Raw genomic sequence first — 23,978 nt, 5'->3', positions numbered from 1 at the left:
CGGAGCTGTCCGCTGCAATGGCCCAGTTTCAACCGGCCTCGATTGTGCCAGACCAGCCTGAGCCTCGCACCGAACAACCTCGGGGAAAGGTGCGCAATCCTCGCCGCATCCCATCCTCCTCGGACTCCTCGCCGAGGCGCCCGAGACGTTCCCCCTCCGCAGACCGCCGAGGAGCAAAACGTCGGGCTAAAACGACAGAAACCTCGAACCGCCGTACCTCCAAGAAGGCACGAGGTTCACCAACCCTACGAGGCCGCTCTCCCACACCTCGTACGGGACCACTAAGGGTGGCTGAGTTATCACTCTCCAACCCGCGCATCCTCCGAACTCCCCCTCGGACGTATTCTCCGAGGGAACCCGGATCGAGGTCACCGATCCGACATCGATCGGTACCCCTAACCCCGGCATCGTCTCCGAGGGGCTCCTCGAGACGCCGAAGATCGACAACCCCGGAACACTCTCGCAGTGCTTCCCCAGTCTCAGAACATGGATCAGAGCATGAACCTCGATACTCGAGGGAAGCCTCCCCATCCTTCTCCACCCAACGAAGGTCTCGTTCCCCGACCCCGCATGGGGCCCCGGGGACATCTCGCCCATCCTTCACTCGCTTTGTCCAAGACATGGGCCACGCATTGGACTTAGACCTCCAGTCCGACTCCAGATACTCTAAGGAGTACCTGGTGGAGCTGGATATGCCATCACTACCCAGAGAGTCCCTTCGCTTACCACCTAACCCGGTACTCCAACAGGCCTTCTTCAGGAACCTGGAGACCCCCTACATGGTCACAGCCGTACCCTCCAAAATGAAGGCTAAGTACCGCACAGTACCTTACCCGGGATTCGAGCAACCACAGCTCTCCCACCAATCGCTGCTAGTAGAATCCTCCTTGAAAAAGGCTCACCCGTCCCGGGTCTCAGCAGCAGTCCCCCCAGGCCGAGAAGGCCGAACCCTGGACAAGTTTGGCAGGAGACTATACCAAAACGCTATGATGGCTTCTAGGGTGCAAAGCTACACTTTCACCTTCACATCCTACCTCAAACACCTCATTGTATTATTGAGAGCCTTTGAGACTGACCTACCGACCTCCCGACAAGGAACGTTCGGCCTGCTTTTAGAGTCCCTCTCCAACCTGCGACTTCATCTATTCCACGCAGCCTACGATGGCTTCGAACTCTCCTCCAGAGAAGCAGCCTTTGCTATCGCCATGCGCCGACTAGCTTGGCTGCGCCTGGTCGACATGGACCCCAACTTGCAGGACCGGTTGGCTAACCTCCCCTGTGTGGGAAAGGAATTGTTCGATGACACTATCGAGGCGGCTACAAAACGCCTTTCCGAACATGATCGCTCGTTTGCCTCCCTTGTCCGGCAAAAGCCCAAACCGCCAGCGCCCAGGCCGTATAGGGCCCCTCCGCGACGCTACCCACAAAAGTCCACCCCTGCCTTCTCGCGGCCCCCACCCAGGCGTCCGCAAGCCCACCACAGGGCCATGCCCAAGTCCCAACCGCCTGCGACCACCAAACCATCCCCGTCCTTTTGACGGGACACGCGGAAGGGGGCGGGCCCCCTCCGCCATAGTCCCAGGCCTCCTTCCCATCGGGGGTCGACTCAAAGCCTTTTACCCTCGCTGGGAACAAGTCACGTCGGACGCATGGGTGCTTGGCGTGATCTCATCAGGGTACTCTCTCAACTTTCGGGCCATTCCCCCGGACAACCCCCCAAGGAATTGCCCTCCCAACCGGACTCAGCTATCCCTACTCCTCTCCGAAGCTCGAGACCTGCTTCGCCTGTGAGCAGTGGAGAAGGTTCCCCCCGACCAACGGGGGAAGGGCTTCTATTCCCGTTACTTCCTGGTACCGAAAAAAACGGGAGACCTACGCCCAATACTAGACTTGAGACGCCTCAACAAATTCCTGGTACGGGAAAAATTTCGGATGCTCTCACTACCGACACTTTACCCCCTGATCGACGAGGGCGACTGGCTCTGCTCCCTCGATCTCAAGGAGGCGTACACACATGTCCCAGTGCACCCCGCTCACCGCAAGTTCTTGCGTTTCCAGGTAGGGGACTGGCACCTACAATACCGAGTCCTCCCCTTCGGACTAGCATCATCACCTCGGGTCTTCACCAAGTGCCTCGTGGTGGTAGCAGCAACCTTACGGTCCCAGGGCCTCCAGGTATTCCCCTACCTGGATGACTGGCTAATCAAAGCCCCGTCCAGGGAAGGGGTTATCTCAGCGACCCAACAGACTATTACCTACCTACAAAGTCTGGGGTTCGAAATAAACTTCCCAAAATCTCAACTACGCCCCTCGCAGTCCCTACAGTTCATCGGGGCCACGCTGGACACGGTTCGCCTCCGTTCCTTCCTCCCCCCTCCGCGCCTGGAGGCGTTAGTAAGTCTGAGCCGAAGGATCTCCCTACTGACCTCGGTATCAGCGCGACAAATGATGACTCTCCTGGGCCACATGGCCTCCACCGTCCATGTCACACCCTTCGCCCAACTCCATCTGAGAATCCCTCAATGGACCCTGGCGTCTCAATGGCGTCAAGACCGGGACCCGATCGACCGCCCTGTGACAGTGACTCCTTCATTGCAACGATCGCTCCGCTGGTGGGCCGACTCTTCAAATCTTTCCAAAGGTTTGCTCTTCCTCACCCCACCCCACAGCAAGGTACTCACCACGGACTCGTCGGAGTACGCTTGGGGAGCCCATCTGGACGGCCTACGCACCCAAGGAATGTGGTCAGCACAAGACCGTCGCTGCCACATCAACGTGCTAGAGCTTTGGGCCATCTATCTCGCAGCTGTAGCCTTCCAACATCTGCTCCACGACCGAGTGGTTCTCATCCGAACCGACAACCAGGTAGCGATGTACTACGTAAACAAACAAGGGGGGACAGGGTCTTGGCCCCTTTGTCGGGAAGCCCTGCGCCTCTGGAAATGGGCAATCTCCAACAACACCTTCCTTCGAGCGGTGTACATACAAGGAGAACAAAACTGCCTGGCGGACAGACTCAGCCGTCTCCTCCAGCCACACGAGTGGTCACTACACTCTCAGACCCTACGAGGGGTGTTCGAACGGTGGGGGACACCTCAAATAGACCTGTTCGCGTCCCCTCACAACCACAAGCTGCCTCTCTTCTGCTCCCGGATATACTCCCCGGACTGGCTCGAGGCCGACGCCTTCCTCCTCGACTGGGAGGGAAGGTTCCTGTACGCGTTCCCGCCGTTTCCTCTGATACTGCGGACGCTTGTCCACCTGAAAACAGTACAAGCCACCCTGATCCTGATTGCCCCTCGCTGGCCACGCCAGCCGTGGTTTTCCCTTCTACTTCAACTCAGTGTCAGAGATCCACTGCCTCTGCCTCTGTTTCCCTCTCTACTGTCACAGGGTCAGGGTTCACTGTTACATCCCAATCTTCAATCTCTTCATCTGAATGCTTGGTTTCTCTCCCCCTGACTGCTCTCCCCGTGTCTCAATCAGTCAAGGAGATATTGGAGGCCTCTAGAAAAACCTCGACGAGAACTTGCTACTCCCAAAAGTGGACCAGATTCTCAACCTGGTGCTCCTCCCACAGCCAGGACCCGGTGTCGGTCCCCGTCCCCCCAGTCCTTGACTATCTACTTCAACTATCTCATTCCAGACTAAAGACCAACTCCATTCGAGTACACCTCAGTGCGATTGCGGCCTTCCATCAGCCCCTGGAAGGGAAAGCCCTCTCGCTCCATCCCTTAGTCACTCGCTTCATGAAGGGTCTGCTGAACGTCCACCCCCCTCTCAAACCTCCCCCGGTGGTTTGGGACCTTAACGTGGTCCTGGCTCAACTAATGAAACCTCCATTTGAGCCACTAGACAAATGCCATCCAAAATTCCTCACTTGGAAGGTAATTTTCTTACTCGCGCTCACGTCCGCACGGCGGGTTAGTGAGCTACAAGCTCTGGTAGCGGACCCACCCTTCACGGTATTCCATCACGACAAGGTGGTACTCCGCACCCATCCAAAGTTCCTACCTAAAGTAGTGTCTGATTTCCATCTCAATCAGTCCATCGTCTTACCCGTGTTTTTTCCCAAGCCCCACTCTCACCCCGGAGAAGTGGCGCTCCACACTCTTGACTGCAAAAGAGCGTTGGCCTTTTACCTCCAACGCACTCAGCCACACCGGAAAGTCCCACAACTGTTTCTGTCCTTCGACCCAAACCGGTTAGGCCACCCAGTTTCCAAACGCACCTTGTCCAACTGGTTGGCCGATTGCATCTCCTTTTGCTACGCTCAGGCTGGTCTCGCGCTACATGATCGAGTAACGGGACACAAAGTCCGAGCGATGGCAGCCTCCGTAGCGTTCCTCAGGTCCACACCTATTGAGGAAATCTGCAAGGCTGCCACGTGGTCTTCGGTTCATACCTTCACATCCCACTACTGTCTGGACTCCCTGTCCAGAAGCGATGGCCGGTTCGGCCAATCGTTTTTGCGAAATCTATTTGCTTAAATTGCCAACTTCCCTCCATCCCTCTTCAATAAGCTTGGAGGTCACCCACATGTGAGAATATCATGCCTGCTTGTCCTGGGATAAAGCACAGTTACTTACCGTAACAGGTGTTATCCAGGGACAGCAGGCATATATTCTCACAACCCGCCCACCTCCCCGAGGTTGGCTTCTTGGCTAGTTAAGTGAACTGGAGACCACGAGGGGATGCACCCCCTAGTGGAGCAGGAAGGCACGCATGCGTGGAGCAGCAGAGCAAACTTAAATCTTCAATCAAGTTTGCTTGAAAATGCTTCCGCATCGGGGCTCCGTAGATGACGTCACCCACATGTGAGAATATATGCCTGCTGTCCCTGGATAACACCTGTTACGGTAAGTAACTGTGCTATTTCTGTAAATGAACAGGAGTTCAAAATGCTCTATGTAACAAGAAAAACCATGTTTGTCTTATAGATGCAGACGCTGTACATCTCATCCTCCAAGTCCAAATTCGTGGCCATTGAGACGCAGTAATCTGATGCTTTATCTCAATGCTCCAAATGTCACGAAGACCAACCAGTCTTTGGTTTCTTATTCACTAATTCAGATATTAATTTATCATTATTCTGCTCCTCCAGGGGGTCACACTGTTTTATTTGACCACAATCATGAGGTTAAAGCTGCAAAAAGATTGGTAAGCACTGCTCTAAGACCTGACTTTAAGAGAGTCCAAGTGTACTAAAGCATTTTCCTGCCCCAGAAGACTTAAAATTCTAGATTTATAGCCGAGGCCTGGTTCTTTTAATTACTAAAAACAAAAATGGGGTATATTATAAAAAAAATAACTAATCAAGTTTCAAGTTTTATTAAAAATGCGATGAACAAATCTAAAAAAACAAAACAAAAACCATCACCATATACGGGGAGTCGATACAAATAACATAGACAAGTCACATAACATAAACAGGACTAAAAGGGAAGTGGGGGAAGAAATACAATGTATGATAGTAAATGAGATGAGTAAGGGATATAACAATAGGGAGGGATAAAAAATAAAGATCAAACGCTGGAATTAAAAAGTGTGACCTAACTATAAAAAGCTAGCAGTCAAAAGCATCTTTAAAAAGAAAATATTTTAACTTGCTTTTAAACCTATCGATGAGATGTTCTTCCCTTATGTGTATTGGGAGGGAATTCCACAATTGCCAAGCGACAACTGAAAAAAATATATTGTCTCCGTGTGTTAATGGATTTGAGAGAGGGAACAATTGCAAATGTTGATCATTAGATCTAAGTGATCGGGTGGGGGCATAAGGTACCCCTCTCTCTCTTGTTCTTATCCTCTACAGATGTTCCTGGCTGCTTTCAGACTGGAGAGCATGCTCAGGGAGGTGCTATGTAAGGGAGGGTGGGGGGGGAAGCCTCTGAAGTTATAAGGCTTCCTACAGACCCTGGTGGGTGGAGGGAAATAACCCACTCTTCCCGGAATAAAGTATGGATTTACAAGAAAAAGACTAGCAGAAGTAAGGACCTAATCTTTCGTTATGTTGAAGCTGGGACTTACATCTTCATTGCCTTAAGATACGTGTTTAGAATACCCAGTGTTCACAATTTATAAGTAACAGTAAGAGAAAATTTGCATGTAAACTGATGTGCTATGATTAGAACTCACAACTATACCATCGGTATAACTTTTGTGTACCTAATGGTTTGCCCCATGAACAACTGTTTTATGAGCACATAACAGGATTTAACTAGCACTTTAATCTTGGCTATAAAGCATTGTTTGTTGAATGTTCAGTACATTGGGGGGTTTGTAGTAAGGTTACTCTCTTAAATACAAGGGGCATACATACACAAGATGCAAAGTGCTAAAGGGAAAGAGAGGGACAAGGGGAAAAGTAGAGACTATGACCCGGATTCTGTATAGGACGCCTGTCCCGGGCTTCCTGTACAGAATCGGGCCTACACCCGCCCAAACTAAACCCGATTCTGTAACTGACGTCCATGTTGCAGATGCTGGTTACAGAATCGGGTTTGTTTAGACGCGGCCGCTATACTTAATCGCGGCAAGGGATCTCCCTGCCGCGATTAGTATAGCTGTCTTCTCATTCAAATTGGTAACCAAACTTCAGGATTGCAACCGTAACGTTTGAAAGTCACTCAGAGGTATAGAGTTCTTCAAGAAGAGAGTTGCGCCCTCTAGTGATGAACCAAAGTATATTTTTCAGTCGTTGCAACTTTATTAGTTCTGGTTACGCTCCAATAACATTTAAAATCTTCCCTGTATTTTTTAATGCTAAATAGTATTTTTTAATGCTAAACAGTAACTCATCACTCTATGTACTTATTCACCAACATTCTAGGAATCACGTCAGTTCTAATTCTAATTCTGACGTGTAATAAACTCCTCCCCCTGTACTCTTTTAAACCAGACAGCTGATGATATGTTTTCTCTGACAGTTTAAATTCACAGCACCGATAGCGTTCTTTTGACGGTATCTATTGTTGTGCCTCGCTTCCTATAGTAGCTTTATAATTAATTTAGAATTTTTTGCCGTAGTGAGGATAGTGAAATTTCTACTCTCATACCCGGCTGTTTATATATACTCTATATTTCAGATGTTACCACATCGCAAACTTGAAGCATTCTATCAGCATTGAAAAGGTTTTTCAATTTACATACAATAGGGTCTCCTGAAGAAGGAATTGAAACGGGGCCACGTAGAGACCCCGAACCTGTTATAAACTGAATTATCAAGCTGCTCTCAATTTTCTCACAGAGCGATGTTCATTTGGAAAAGATTTGTAAAGATAAGAAAAAACAAAGTATTTTCATACAAGTGTTTGAAAGACTGTAAAGACATTTATTTATTTATTTACTTTTGTAATCAAACTTGGAGCGTAACCAGAACTAATAAAGTTGCAACGACTGAAAAATATACTTTGGTTCATCACTAGAGGGCGCAACTCTCTTCTTGAAGAACTCTATACCTCTGAGTGACTTTCAAACGTTACGGTTGCAATCCTGAAGTTTGGTTACCAATTTGAATGAGAAGACAGTTCTTTTATTTGAACTCTAATATTTTTCTGGCTTCCACTAATATTTAACTATTAGTACCCCAGTGACATTATAAAGCGATTAGTATAGCAGCTGCGGCTACAGCCGCAAGTCTCCCCTCTCCACCCCCCCTCTCCGACGATCATGGCAGGAGGGTGCCCAACCCCTCTTACCCACAGAGCCCACGATCGCCAGCAGGAAGGTGCTCAACCCTTCCTGCCGGTAGGCCCTACCCCCGAAGATCGCTGGCAGGATGGTACCCAACCCCCCCTGCCAGACCCCCCCAATGAAATCTCCCACTCTGGTACCCCCCCCCTTCATGCTTACCCACAAATTGGCTGGACGGGTCCTCGCACCGTCCGGCCAGCAGGCCCCTGTCCAAATGAGGCAGGTCCGTTCCTTCCCTGCCGCAATTGTCGGGGGGAGGGGAGACTGGCGGTCGTAGCTACGGCCGCTATACTAATCGCGGCAGGGAGATACCTTGCTGCGATTAAGTATAGCGGCCACATCTACTTACCATGTAGGCCAGCATTTTGCTGGCCTACATAGTAAGCATCTCCCGCTCTACTAGGGAGATGTGTAGAGCCGCCTAGGTTAGCCTAAGGCTACCGCCTAGCCTTTGGTGAGCTTAGGTGGGCTTGCGGGTCTCCCTAGGCTCCCGGAGGCGCCTTCAATATAGGCGACCTGCCTGGAGAGCATTTTTTTTTTTTTTTTAGAAAACATGCTTCCCTATTGGCTGATTAGACAGCTGTAGGACGCCTACAGCTGCCTACAATCGGGACGCACTTTGCAGAATCGGGGCTCATATGTAGAGCCTGGGGAATTCTATTAAATTACACTTCTCTCAGAACTATTTTAATTGCCTACAATGCTGGGTTTTGTGCCCTCATATGGTCTCCCGCTTGACATCAATTTCTCGGAGCACTTGTGGAGATATGTTATATGCTTAAGAAAGTATCTAAAGCATTGCCTGGAGCTTATATTTTTTATATTTTATTATTGGCATACTGTCACTATAGTCATACATTGCACTTGCTGTGTAACACCATAGGAGAACTGTTTTAGAAAGGTAGTAACTAAATTTTAGATAAATGTTCTGATGTCTGTTATTTAAAGGCAATTCACAGGTTGAGCAACAAGGGATTATAGTAACTAATTTAAAAGAAAAATTGGAGAAGCATGAAGAGGATTTGGGACAAATGAAAAGAGTGGAATTGGAAAGGATTAAAGAGTTCCTATATTTCACGTAAAATGGAGAATTTTGAGAACCAACTACAGAAAAATAACTTTAAGAATGTTGAATTTTCCAAAATGTCCTATTATATCACCTGTAGAAATGGTAAGGAAATATTTTCAGGAGACCTTGGCCATTCTAACGGAGAATTTATCTCCAATTGTGAGAGCTTATTACCTGAATACTAAACGATCACAAGAGGAGTCTACTCCTATTGGAAAGCAACCGGCTCAAAATGTAGACATGGACTTAACATCTTATTTAGAAAACTCCCTTGAGGTTGTGACTGATAGAACTACCTTGATGCTTACAGTAGCCCTGAAAGGGACAGGGAATTTATTTTGTGTTTGTATTTCCGTCATATTAATGACAAGTTTTTGGGCTCTAATGTACAAATTTTTCCTGATTTAGCTCAAAAAACCCAGAGACGTAGGAAAGAATTCTTGGCCTTAAAACCAAGAGTTCTTGCTCTAGGGGCTACATTTCTTGTTAAATTTCCCTCAAAATGTTATTTGCTATTTCAAAATAAGAATTTTTTATTTTTTGAGCCCAAACAGTTATTGGAATTTATTACTTCTAAAGAAGGTGTGGAAACCATGATAAATGAGATATGACCTTCCATCTGGTAGTGAAATGAGTTATCTTATGTCGTTACGCTAATAATCTAATAGTTGATTTGAAATTTATTTCCTTTCTTGATCTCCAATATTGTGGGCTAAATAAGAGTTAAATATTACTTGTTTATATCTTATTTTGTTAATTAATTTCTTCATCTCTGATCTGTATCAAGTCATTATTGTATACTTGTATTATTATAAAAATTCAATAAATAAAATTAAACATAAAGGCAATTCACTCCTTTACCTTTCTTAAAATATAGCATATCCTGATGTGATGTTGAGTAGTGCAGGAACCAGAGCACACATTGGGTTGGGCTCCTTTTTCTGTTCCTGTTCTGCAAGGAATGTGTGGGTGGGGTGGGGGGAGACTGGTCAGGTGGAAAGCACAACTAATAAATTAGCCCTGTTCTAAGGAGTGGCTTGTGCTCTGCTGTGCATTACAAAAGTACTGGATTGCAGTATGCAAACAGAAGAATATTCTAAAGGATTAGACTATTTAACTTTCATTCTAACCACACTGAGGATATTGAAGCCAGTCCTGATAAGGCCACAGGCGCATGAATATGCAGGAGATCTATTTGAATTTCCAGTGCAATAGGTGAGATATTCTAGACAGTAGTGCTGCCTGATTCAGGGAAAACATTTCAATTCGATTTAGCCTATTGAATTGATTTTTTGATTCGCTTATCCTGCCCAATTGAGTGGTAGGTTTTTTGGGTTTTTTTTTCCCTCAAATGTCCTAGCTGGTTTATTTTGTAGCCTCTTCACCCACCCCACTCTATTTGCCAAGTTTATTATAAGATTTGATTAATCGCCTATTCCAGATTCTAAGCGATGTACAGCTAAAAATTACAAAGTTAGGGGAAACGTACATGACTAACAAAATTATTACTAAACATATTAAAATATCGTAAAATACATAACATAAAATAACATGACTAAACATAACTAACAAGACTATTTTTACATACAAGATCAAATAATGGGGAAGTTGCAGAAGAAATACAATTAAATATAAAAGAAACAATTAATGTTAAAACTAAATTGGGAAAAGGGGAAGAAATTTATTGTGAAAGATTAAAAATATAAGAAATTCAGTTAATCACTAAAAGCGTCTTTAAAAAGGAAGTCCTTAAGTTTGCTCTTAAATTTGTCTAGAATTCTTTCTTCTCTTAGGTAAATTGGCAGGACATTCCAAGCTTGGGGAGCCGTAACTGAGAAAATAGAATGGCGCTGTGCTGTAAACAAAATAAATTAAAAAGACTTTTCATATCTCTGTTAGGTCCTAGCTCATGCTCGCTGTCTAACACCAGCCTGGCAGGAAACACATTTCAAACCTGACACATTGTAATCACAAAACCAAAAAATAAAATTATTTTTTCTACCTTTTGTTGTCTGGTCATTATTCAAATCATATTGGTCTCAGACTCTGGTTTCTGTTTTTCTTCTGTTAACTTGCTTGCCAGTGTCTCCGGCCCATTTAATGTTTTCTTCTTTTTCCATGATCACCATTCATCTTTCATCTCTGTCCTCCCCTTCTGGTTCCCTACCCTGCCCTGGAAGTCTGGCATCTTTCCTTTTTTTCATCTCCATCCCCGCAGTACAGCATTTCTCTAATGACCACTTCCTCTCCATAGGATCTGATAAGGCAGTAATCTTGCACTCTTTGGGCCACCTGCAGTGTGAGCAAAGTTTTCCATCTGTTACTGCTTGGTGCCTCAGCGAGACCAGGAAGCAGTAGCAGAGGGAAAGCTTCCAGCTGCGGAAGGCAGTGCGTTTACTTCACTCAACCCTGCTGGTGGCCTGAAGAATGAAAGAGCGGCTGCAGCAATGGTTCCCACCATCCCCAGATCCACCATCTCTCCTTTTCTCAACTACCTTTTCATTCAGCATCTCTTCCACCTTCCCCACCATCCCAGGGTCCACCATCTCTCCCTTTTTCTTCCCAACTACCCTCCTATCTAGTTTTTCTGTCCCCCCTCCCTCCACACCACCCCTTGGGTCCAACTTCTCTCCCTTTTCCCTCCCTCTCTCCCATTGTCCACATCACACTCCCTCTCCTCTGTTTCCGAACCCATTATTTCTTCCCATTCATCCCCCACCCTCATTCCAGCATATGCCCCTCTTTTTGGACCCCCTCCCTCTGTGTACTTCTTAATAGCTACACCAGTAGGGGTATTTTTCTAGCATGTTTCCCCTTTCACTCCATCATCGTTCCCCTGGCCTCCTGGTCTTACTTTAAAAACTAATTATGTCCTGCAGAGGATTGCTGGTGCTGTAGCGATTTTAGCAGGCAACTGTCTGCCTCCGCTGCACGTTTCCTCTTCTACGGTCCCACCCTTCCTCTGACGTGACATCATGTTTTGGTCTGGGATGGACTGCGGCAGAGGGAACATGCGGCGGAAGTTGATGGCATCCTGCCAGAATTGCTATAGCATAGGCGATCCTCTATAGGCTGTAATTGGTTTTTAAAGTGAGGCCAGGAGGAAGCTGGATGACGGACAGAAGGGGAAAACATGCTGGCCTTCGGTGAACCCCCTAAAGCCACGGGGCCAAGGGTAACGTGTCATGTGAGGTCCCCAAAATATTGGGGTTGCTCAGGCACCCACAGTGCTGTTGTCTATATAGCACTTCCCAACCGACGCCCCCCACTCCCCTCCACCGTGAGCTCTGACATCAGGCCTCCTAAAGCAGGAGTAGCAGTGGCAGTGGAGGCCAGCAAGAGGCAGCACTTAGAACAGGCTTTTCGCTGCCAGAGCACTGCCACTCCTGTTTTAGGAGGCCTGAAGGTATGCGGGGAGGAGAATTGGTCACTGAATTGACGAGCCCAATTTTTTTACGAAAGCAAATTGATTTACTGAAGTGAATTGGTGAATCAATTCGAATCAGCAAATTGGGCAGCACTACTAGACAGTAGGGTTATTTCACTTTAGCCCATGATGCAGAAGGAATCTACTCTGCCTCTATAGTACTTCACTGGGCTGCTTAGCTCCCTCTACAGTTCTTTCCTTCTGCATGCATGACTGTAGATGTGTGTATTCTGACTGATCTCCCCATTTTATTATTTTTCATTTGATATAATCTCATCCCCTTTTCGGGTATTTTAGTGCTTAGAACAATTTTGAAGCTGCCTGCTTGAAAATTCACATACTTCGGTCTGTAGCTGACAAGCTGATCCCATTAGAGATCAGGGCCATCCCTGATGTGATCTCACGTACTGTTAAATCAGGGGTCGAGTATAGGCTATTAGGCACCTTTAGGAGACTCTGTGGGGTCTTGTAGGGTGCTGGCTGCATTGTCACACCTCTGCCTGTACCGGTGTGCATCCATTGGTCCACAGGGTGGAGGTGTAGTCAGACATAGGAATTTGACTTGCAGCCCGAAGATCAGCTTTACTGAACTGTTCCCAGCATTGTGGCAGTGAATTTTCGCATCCAGCTACTGTGAAAGCTGAAAGCAGGTTGCATCACTGATTGTCATGTCATAGTGAGTACACAGGCTGACACCCTGTGAGAGACATTGTGGTAGATTTGAAAAGTGAGGTTTTGAGTGTTTCTCAATGTTCCCCTATGTTCCCCCTCCTGAAAAATCCTAAAATCAGCATTTTTAAAGTTTGGGAAGTGTGTAAAATATTGTGATTTTGGCATGAATTTTTTAATGGCAGCTTCCCACACATTGGTGTGAGACTGTCAGTATTCTGGAGAGAGTGCGAGTGAATTTTCCGTTGGGTTCTAGATTTTATTTGAGAGGGTCACAAAATCAAGTTTTATTGCCCTCATCAGATCTGTTTATCGACTCTCAGCTGGATGGTCAGAAAGAGGTTAGGGGTTCAGTGACGGTACAAAAGCTATTGGACATTCAAGCTATAGAACCAGTTCCTGAAGAAAAATCGGGCTCTGGAAGATACTCCATAGTGCCCAAAAAAGGTTCTGAAGATTGGAGACCGATCCTGGACCTAAAGTCCGTAAGTGTGGCACTAAGAGAACTGCATTTCCACATGGAGACGGTTCGGTCTGTCATTGTGGCACTGGCTCTGGGGGAATTCCTAGCCTCCCTAGATCTGATGGACCCATACCTTCATATTCCCATTTTCCCAGACCACAGAAAATATTTGAGATTTCACGTCCTTCAATTACATTTTCAGTTTGCAGCCTATCTTTTGGTCTGGCATAGGCCCCAAGCAACTTCACCAGGGTGACAATGGTAATTGCAGCTCACCTCTGCAGGATGGGAAGGGAAACAGAAGGGGAGGACAGAGATAGAAGATGGATGGTTAGCATGAAGAAAGAAGGAGACCCTGATCAGAAGACAACCAGAGCCTGAGACCAACATGATTTGAATAATGACCAGACAACAAAAGGTAGAAAAATTATTTTATTTTCTGTTGTGTGATTACAATATGTCAGATTTGAAATGTGTATCCTGCCAGAGCTGGTGTTAGACAATGAACGTGAGCTAGGATTTAACAAAGAGGAAAAGTCTTTTTCTTAGCAACAGCAGCAGATGAATCCAGAGACTAGAGGGATAGCAAACATCTACCAGCAGGTGGAGATAGAGAATATGATTAACAGGTTGTTCTATTGGCTGGCACGCCTCCTGTATTTTCAGTATTCTCTATTTCCCCACAGGTGATGGTTGCTATTCAACTAGCTCCTGGATTCTGGCTGTGACTGGAAAATTATTTTCTCCTGTTGAGGTTTCTCTTCAGTGAGACAAGTTTGTCCGGCTGAACAGTGCCGGCTTTAGGGGTTACACCTGAGCCCCCCCAGGTCCTTGCCTCACCCTCCCTCCAGTGATAGAGGGTCTGACTTGGTCTCAATTTTTTCTTCTTTCCCTTAGCATAAAAAAGGGAGATAAAATTTACTGTCTAGGTTCTCTGCCCTGCCAGTACTGAACAACCAGCAGCTGCAACAAATGTGATTTGCTCAGTTTTGTGGGTATGTGTGTTTGTTAACAAAATGTTAGACTGTGGGTTTCTGTGTCATGTATGAAAGTATTTTTGGTATATGGCAGATTGTTTTGTAGGCATCACGAGGGCAGATTGTTTGCCATGAGACAGTGAATACAGCTTATAGATTTCACCTAGTGGGACTGCTGGATGACGGAGATAGGAAAGCAGTGGTGAAGGAGGAAAAAGAAGGGGCGGATAGACTAAACATGTTCTTTTTGTCAGTATTTACAAAAGAGGACACATCTAACGTGCCGGAACCTGAAAAAATCTTCAAAGGAGAACAAGCAGAAAAATTAACATCCATGGAGGTAAGCCTTTAAGATGTACACAAGCAAATAGATAGATTAAAAGCTGACAAATCTCCGGCCCCGGACAGAATCCACCCTAGGGTATTGAAAGAACTAAATGAGGAAATAGCAGAACTACTACAGCAGGTTTGTAATCTATCCCTGAAAACAGGTGTGATCCCGGAGGATTGGAAGATAGCTAATGTTACGCCCATCTTTAAAAAAGGATTGAGAGGTTAGCCGGGGAACTACAGACCAGTAAGTTTGACTTCGGTTCCGGGGAAGATGGTGGAAGTGCTGATAAAAGACAGCATCGACGAGCATCTAGAAAGGAATAAACTGATGAAAACAAGCCAACATGGCTTCTGCAAGGGAAGATTGTGCCTAACGAACTTATTGCACTTCGAAGGAATTAACAAACAGATGGACAAAGGGGACCCCATAGACATCGTACATCTGGATTTCCAAAAAGCCTTTGACAAGGTACCCCATGAATGCCTACTACGGAAACTGAAGAACCATGGGGTGGAAGGAGACGTACATAGATGGATCAAAAATTGATTGGCAGGTGGTGTTCCGCAGGGGTCGGTACTCGGACCGCTGCTGTTCAATGTATTTATAAATGATCTAGAAACATGGACAGAGTGCGAAGTAATAAAATTAGCAGACATCAAACTATTTAGTGGAGTTGGGACTAAAGAGGACTGTGAAGATTTACAAAGGGACCTGAACAAACTAGAAGAATGGGCGACGAGATGGCAGATGAAGTTTAATGTAGAGAAATGTAGGAAACAGAAACCTGAAGTACAGCTATACGATGGGAGGGCTGGTAAGGGGTGAAAGTACCCAAGAAAAGGGCTTGGGGGTAATAGTGGACAACACAATGAAGCCGTCGGCACAGTGCACAGTGGCCTCTAAGAAGGCGAATAGAATGCTGTGTACTATCAAGAAAGGTATTAGAAGCAGAACAAAAGAAGTTGTATCGGGCGATGGTGCGCCCGCATCTGGAGTACTGCGTCCAATATTGGTCACCGTACCTTAAGAAGGATATGGCGATACTCGAGAGGGTTCAGAAAAGAGCGACACGATTGATAAAAAGGTATGGAAAACCTTTCATATGCTGAAAGATTAGAGAAACTGGGGCTCTTTTCCCTGGAAAAGCGGAGACTTAGAGGGGACATGATAGAGACTTACAAGATCATGAAGGGCATGGAGAAAATGGAGAGGAACAGATTCTTCAAATGTTGAAAACTACAAGAACGAGAGGGCATTCGGAAAAATTAAGAGGAAACAGATTCAGAACCAATGCTAAGAAGTTCTTCTTCACCCAAAGGGTGGTGGACACCTGGAATGCGCTTTCAGAGGGTGTGATAGGACAGAGTACGGTTTGGGGGTTCAAGAAGGGATTAGATAATTTCCTGAAGGAAAAGGGGATAGAAGGGTATAGATAGAGGATTACTATACAGGTCCTGGACCTGATGGGCCGCCGCATGAGCGGACTGCTGGGCATGATAGACCTCGGGTCTGACCCAGCAGAGGCACTTCTTATGTTCTCTTTAAGGGCAGTTGGGTTTTGGAGAAGTTTGCTTGGACGCGGTAGTGGTTTTTAGGAGTTATGGCTAACTGAGATTGCAGTAGATTAATCCTAGGAATTCTTTTGAATCCTTCTTGTCAAGGCCTTGCTTTCAGAATTACAAGAGGTATAATACAGGTTGACAGTTTTATTCTCCTTCTTTCATCGCAAACTGGCATTGCAAATTGGATTTTTTTCATAGCACAGTTCCTTTATCCCATCCAAAATTTACAACTCTAGTTTAGACCGTACCACTTCATTTTACGGGCTCTTGGTTTTCTCTGCCACCTCATCAGGCCTTCTTGCGAAGGGGAAAGCAAGATGATGTAGGGTCTACGGGTTTTTGTCATTATTTAGGATAATGGCAACTTTCAATCTTCCTATTCCAGATTCTTGGGATCACCGGGTATTGTGCAGCCAAAGGTGATGTTGGTGCTACGCCCCTTAAGGTGTTAATGGAACTCGGGACAGTAGTTTCAGTTCCTCTGGAACAAAGGGGCAAAGGAAGCTATTCTATTTCCTTTATGGTACCTAAGAAGAGGGGATTGGTCAGACTGGTGCTGGATCTTATACGGATCAATTACTTTATCAAAATCAGTTGTTTCAGTAAGAAAACTGATATTGGTCATTACAGCGGTTCAATCGGGGGAGTTCCTTTCAGCACTTGTTCTAGAAGTAGTTTGTTGACATATAGCTACTGCATCTGCGTTATCTTCGTTTTACCATCCTCGGGCAGTGCTACCACTTTAGGCAGATGCTATTTGGCCTAACCACGACTCCATGTACATTTTCAAAGGTAATGGTAGTACTGGTGCCGTTTTTCACAAAGAGGGGATTCAGGTACATCCTTCCTTGGGCGACTGGTTGATTTGAGAGTTTTACAGGCATAACTGTTTCAAAGTGACATAAAAGGGTGACTTCTCTTCTTCAATCTTTGGGATAGATTTTCAAATTTCCAAAGATTTGGAACATCTGGGAGAGGTGTTCAACATGAAGGTAGGAAATGTGTTTCTTTCCAGATATAGGGGCAATGAATTCTTCTCATTCAGTCACCCAGACCGATTGTATGGGATTATCTACTGGTTCTAAATTCCAGGTTGGTGACTCTAGAAGGGGGACTGCAGCAGCATTCACTGTCCTGGTGGTTTTCTCTATCTCAAGGCGGTAATCATAGTCTCCAGTGGTCTCCTCAAGCATTGATTCAGCGAGATCATTCTGTTCAAAGGCATGCACGCTGCTATACCTCATAGTTTACAAGAATGCCTATTTGTTGGGTTGGGGGGCTTCAATCATCAGTGCAGAGAGTCTGGTCTCAGGAGGAGACTCGGTGCTCGCTCAACCTTCTGGAGTTGTGGACAATCAGGCTAGCATTTTAGGCTTCAGGGCTGGCCGATGAAGGTTTTTAAGGATAGTGTCACGGCGGTGGCATTTCTCAGCAGCCAGGGAAGTAAGCAAAGTACTCGGTTGTCAAGCAAGGCAATGGTCCTGCTTTGGTGGGCAGTAGCTCATCTTCCTCTTCTCTTGGGGGCTCACATTGTGGGAGGGGAAAAACAGTTTTTGGCAGACTTGCTTAACAAAAATCTTCTACATCCCGCAAATTGGGAACGGTCCGCTCGGGCAGTCCAGATCATTGTGTAGAGGTGAGATATTCTAGAATTAGACCTCATGACCTAGTTTCGAAATGTAACCTTCCTCCGTTCTTCAGCAGACGCAGGGAGTAGGAATCAGAGGCATTCGCTCTTCACTGCCCTCTGGGTCGTTTTCTTTAAGTGTTTCCCTTTGGCCGATGATTGGGTGTGTTACATCTCATGGCTCACTTTCATGGCATGGTGATTCTGGTAGCAAATGTTTTGCCACCCCGTCCAGGGTATGCGGATCTGAGGAGCAGGTTATTTCTTCTCTTCTACAGGCAACTCAGACATCTACATCTGCGGCTTACCCTAGCATCTGGAGGGTTTTCGTTTCTTGGCTAGTTCTCGGAGTATTTCACCCTTTCAAACTTCTCTGTCCTGTATTCTTGCTTGTCTATAAGAGGAGTGGCTAAGGACTTAGAGTATACTTCACTTTAGCTTTAAGTGGCAACCATTCATTGTTACAGGGGTTAAGTGTGTCATTTTTTTGCTTGGTTCTCAGTCTGCTATAATTTGGTTCCTGAAAGGCCTACAGCATATTTATCCATCTTAAGAAATCCTGTTCGGACTCGAGTCTTAAGAGAGTTCTTGAGGCTCTAAAGGATGTTAGGTTGAAGACAGTGTTTTTTGGGGACATACCTTCAGCTCTGCAGTTTTTTAAGTTGCAGGCCTTCTCCTGCGGGGATTCTTTTTGTTGAATTAAGACTTCTGGGGTGTCAGTTCGGACAGTTCCACACTTCTTCCTAAGGTGGTGTCATCCTTTCTTCTTTGCCCCTCTCACTTTTCCTTCCTGTTTTCTGAGACGAGGAATGGAGAGGTGAACTCTTCTTCACTGCGTTTCTTAAAAGTGCTAAGAAGGCTTCTACACTATCTATAGGTTTCTGACAACTTTAGTTGTTTAGATCACCTCTTTGTATTATTCAAGGGACGCGACAAAGGTATGGCAGCGTCCAAAGCCTCCATCGCTCGAGAGGTCATGGTGGACATTTTGTCCGCTTACTTGATGGCAGGGAAGCGGTTGGTGGAAGAACTTCTTCAGCGATGGCTACTTCTTGGACTCAGTCCAGAGGTTTTTCCTTGGAGGAGATTTGTCATGCGGCTACTTGGTCTTCCAAGAATACCTTCTCTAAGCCTTACAAGTTGGATGTAGTTGCGCCCGTGGAGGCTGTTTGGTGCTTCAGTTATTGCAGAGACAGTGTTTGCTTCCCACCCAGATTGAGGATTGCTTTGCTACATCCCACTAGTCTCTGGATTCATCTGCTGCTGTTGCTAAGGAAGGAAAAAAATTATATTCTTACTTGTTAATTTTCTTTCCTTTAGACCAGGGGGTCTCAAAGTCCCTCCTTGAGGACCACAATCCAGTCGGGTTTTCAGGATTTCCCCAATGAGATCTATGTACATGCACTGCTTTCAATGCATATTCATTGGGGAAATCCTGAAAACCCAACTGGATTGCGGCCCTCAAGGAGGGACTTTGAGATCCCTGCTTTAGATGCAGCAGATGAATCCAGAGCCCGACCCTTTCTGGATATTAGCTCTTGGCTTGTTTCGCATGTTTCAGAAGTTTTGTTATGGTTGGTAGTTGTATTCTATGTTATTACCTTTGAAATTTATTATGGGAAAGCATATTACTAAGCATATTACTAATTCTGGATGCTTGGATAAGGAGCAATATTGAAGATACAGGAGGTATGCCAGCTAATAGGACTACCTGTTAATCAGTTTCTCTGTCTCCACATGCTGGTAGATGTGTGCTATCCCTCTAGTTTCTGGATTCATCTTTTGCGTCTAAAGGAAAGAAAATTAACAGGTAAGAGCATAACTTTTCCTTTTGTTTGTTTATTTTGTTTACACCAGTGTTCTTCAACCATTTTATACCTATGGACTGGCAGAAATAAAAGAATTATTTTGTGGACTGGTGGTTGAAGAACACTGGATTAAGTCGTGGGCCAGACCCCGCCCATCTCTGCACCAGACCCTGCCCCCATAATAGTACTAATTGTAATGCTATTTTTTCCATTCATTTTTCATATTTACACACAGTATAATCTTATTAACAATACATAACGGTTAACCACAAAATTAAACTACACAAAGTACACTGTATGCTTCTCAACATTCATTCCTACCAGAACACAGATAACCCCTAAGCAAATATGGGACCAAAAACTAAAAGTACTAATATATACAAACAAACCCTAAGATGCAAGACACTGCATGCAGTACAACCCCAGAGAAAAAGAAACAAATGCATTTCTTCCTGAACAGTCAAATACAGACAGAAAGATGTAAATTCTCAAAACTGACACAATTCAATCACTAAATTCACAAAAATAAAATCATTCCCCCTATCTTTGTTGTCTCTTTCCCTCCATGCTGTGCCTTATCTTCTGGTCTGCTCCCGCCTGGCCGTTTTATGCCGCCCCCTGTGTTATCTTCTGGCCGGCTTCCTCTTCCTCACTGACGCAGTGTATAAAGCCGCGGGCTCCTCATGCATCCCGCGCCTCATCTGGAAGTCTTCCCTCTGATGTTAACTTGCAACGTCAGAGAAGGCTGCCAGTTCAGGTGCAGGATGCACTTAGGATCTGCTGCCCGTGGCTTGTGCACTGCAGCAGTGAGGAAGAGGGAGCCAGCCCGAAGATCATGCCACATCGATCGCACTGTAGACTGGTGGCTGAAAAAGGCAGTCTCGAGCCTGATGCACAATTCCGGCTCTGTGGACCGGCAGGAAATTTCTGCGGACCAGCACCGGTCCATGGACCAGTGGTTGAAGAACACTGGTTTACACCACAGCGCCAGTGTGAGTAGGAGAGGGCAAAGGGGGTGAAGAGGCTATAAAATAAACCTACCAGGATGTTTGAAAAAAAAACAAAAAAAGAAAAACCCACAAAATTGAGCAGGAAAATTGAATCGAAAAATCGATTCAATAGGCTGAATCGAATTGAAGTTTTTTTTCCTGAATCAGGCAGCACTAGTGGACAGGCTCATTTATCCCTCCCTAGACATCTGTTACCGGTTTAGGGCATCACCTAATGTATGAATTCTTCTGTATATGTAACAAAATGAAAGATTAGGTTCTTACCTGGATAACCTTGTTTCTGTTAATATACACAGGAGTCCGTACAGCGTGAACTGTGCATTCTATAATTCACATGCATTCTGCCGCGGTCAGCTCTGTGGTCTGGAATTGGATCTCCTGTCAGTTGGATGAACATGTATGATTAACTTACTAATATAGTACTTAGTTATTGAGCTTCGGAGTTCCTTATGTGTTGATGCTAGTTGCACACAGCAGGTTGGGTTTATTGATACACCTATGTTGCAAGTTCATCCTAATTGTTGTTTTTTATGAGTTACAGAGCAGAACAGAAATGTATTTTATTTCTGGGGAAGTTCCCCGTGCCCCTCCTTCTCTTTTCTCCTGTTACAGTGGAGCTTGATTGCTTTGGTACAAGGATGCTATACTCCCACTGGTGAAGAAGGAGGAGCTGAAAGATGTGATTGACACCCTTCTGCAAGTGGTTCGCGAGCATGGATTGATCACCTAATGTACTGACTCCTGTGTGTATTAACAGAAACAAAATTATCTAGGTAAGAACCTAATCTTTCATTATGTAGCAGCATGTGTAAATGAAAGGGGGTGTCTACGTTGATGGAGTATGAATGGGACATGGGCAGGACCCCCAATCACGCACACAATTTACAGAATACTGCAAGTTGGGTCCTGTCCCATTTAGGCACCCACAGTTACATCAGATCTATGAGTGGTGTAACTGCAGGCACATAAATATTAGGCATGCCAATACCATGTTAAGCAAGCGTTTTATGATAGAACCCCATGCTCAGGTGCCATTATAGATTAGGCTCCTACTGTGTATTCTCAAGACATTATTATTATTATTTTTTAAATTTATTTTGTTAGGTTAGTATGTTAATAAATGTTTAATAATGTGCTTTAGTTAGATAGGGAAGTTTTAAGCACCTAGTGTTAACTGTCTTGATCTGACAATAATTATAAAGTAAAACGGTATATCAAGTAAATTAAACATACATCTAATGGAGGTGCCCACTTGTAAAATTGCCCTCTATATTTTGTGGGTCTTGTTAACTTTTAAAAAGTTATAATGCAGGGGTGTCCAATGTTGGTCCTCGAGGGCCGCAGTCCAGTCGGATTTTCAGGATTTCCCCAATGAATATACATGAGGTCTATTTGCATGCACTGCTTTCATTGTATGCTAATAGATCTCATGCATATTCATTGGGGAAATCCTGAAAACCAGACTGGATTGCGGCCCTCGAGGACCGACATTGGACACCCCTGTTATAATGAATAAGTAGGATGATACTCAAATTTGGCACCTGCCACATTCACATTTTTAATATTTTCAGTTGTTAGGAAATGTTAATTATGGTTTAACATTTTCAACAAGATGTCATGCTCACCTTTGTACCACATAGTAGCTCTACTGGCTTCTGTTCAGTTAGGGATTCAATGAAACATACAATTTGTTTGGGGGTATCTAAACTTATGCTCACAGCTGCATTAATGAGCAGTTGCAACGTGCCAGAAATGAGCAGGAATCATATTGGTTAGTAAAATACACCCTTTGCAGGCATATGTAAATATATAGAAGTTCTGTTATAACTAAGCAGACCTTTTCCTATTCTCAGGATGACAATCTTGGGGCTACATGTGAATATTCTTTTTCTCATCGTTATTCTCCTTCTTTAACTCACTTTTGTAGCTGAATGCAGCTTTTATAGATCAACCTAAGAACAATGTAAAAATCAGCAGCTGCCTATTTTCCTTCTAGCTCCCCTGCACAGGTACAACATGCCCAAGCTTAACAGACCCTGCTAGACAAGGGATCAGACTCCAGAACCTTATGCTGCAGAACTACAGCCAGAGCTTAAGGCTGTCCCATATTTGTTTACTGTTCTTTTTTTTTCCCCTCCCCCCCCTCTTGCCACTCCTGCAGCCAACCAGAAATTGAAGTATATCAGTCTGGCAGTGCTGGTTGTACAGAACGCTTCACTAATTCTGAGCATTCGCTATGTCCGCACGTTACCTGGAGATCGCTTCTTCACCACCTCTGCAGTGGTCGTGGCGGAGATCTTGAAGAGTGTCACCTGCCTGCTGCTCATCTTCCTGCAGAAGCGAGGTGAGTTAGGTGATGGGAAAGGGAGAAGCAATGCAGGAGAGTGAATGAGGATTCTTTGGGGACCTGGCGATAAACAAAATACAAAATTTAGAATAGCAACAGAGTAGAAAATATCACGTTACACAGTGTAATGGCAATCTGACATTGTCCACCTCTAAACATTTTGTTAAACCAGTAGTCATCACTATGACTGCTTCATGGATTTTCTTTTTGTTTTATTTTTTTAATAAACTTGGTTTAAGAAGTCACAGAACAGTCATGAGTATAGAATGAAACTGAACATGTGACACTGCTCTATCCCAATCTGATTATGGGTTGTGTATCTGCCGTCATTTACTATGTTACTACGTTAAGTAATTTCTGTGGCTTAATTCATGACTAGCACTGGGGTGGCCAAAAAATGCTATTGCCTACATTTTCTGATGCCTCTCTACTCACATTAAAGATGTTGATAAATCTAGGTCCTGAGCCTATTGTACTTCCATCAGTTGTCAATGTGGGAAGCATGGTCTGAGTCTTGGCCACAGATCTCTGCTTCTGTCATCATTGCTGTATGGGTGGAGCTAGAAGCAATTCATGGTCAAACCATGGCCATCCCTTTAGTTGTAGGGGACTGAATTACCAGAATTGAAATGAAGATTCACCACTGTTCATGCTGCTGCTGGGCATAGAGAAGGGGCAAAGAGAGAAGGCAAGTTACCAAGTGTACCTAGCCAGTTGAAAATGAGCTTTATCCAGCTTAGGAGAAGTGGCTGCCTGTCCTACTGCAACACTTAAAAAAGGGAGAGAGATGAAGGGAAAGGTTAGTGGTGACCTTTCATTTCTTTTATATAGCATGCAAAAATCAAAGAGGCCAGCATGTGACTGGGAGGGATAGTGAGACCCTGAGATAATTTAAGTTTCTGATAGGTTAACATAGCTATGAAAAGGTGATAGCTAAAGCTAGAGAACTGCAGAAAAAGGACTGTTAAGATGACAGTCTGTGCCAAAAAT

At 45.1% G+C, this 23,978-nt stretch overlaps 1 protein-coding gene across 1 annotated transcript in view; it reads left to right on the top strand.

Annotated features, from left to right (window-relative positions):
- SLC35A2 (solute carrier family 35 member A2) overlaps window positions 1-23,978 on the top strand; it is a 98,033-nt gene that overhangs the window by 24,176 nt on the left and 49,879 nt on the right. The window contains exon 2 of the mRNA XM_033922862.1: window positions 22,803-22,985. Coding sequence (XP_033778753.1) covers window positions 22,803-22,985 — 183 coding nt within the window. The remainder of the gene's footprint in view (window positions 1-22,802; window positions 22,986-23,978) is intronic.

Source organism: Geotrypetes seraphini, chromosome 1, assembly GCF_902459505.1.
Source record: "Geotrypetes seraphini chromosome 1, aGeoSer1.1, whole genome shotgun sequence".
NCBI lineage: Eukaryota > Metazoa > Chordata > Amphibia > Gymnophiona > Dermophiidae > Geotrypetes > Geotrypetes seraphini.
This window is presented reverse-complemented; position numbering and strand designations above follow the sequence as displayed.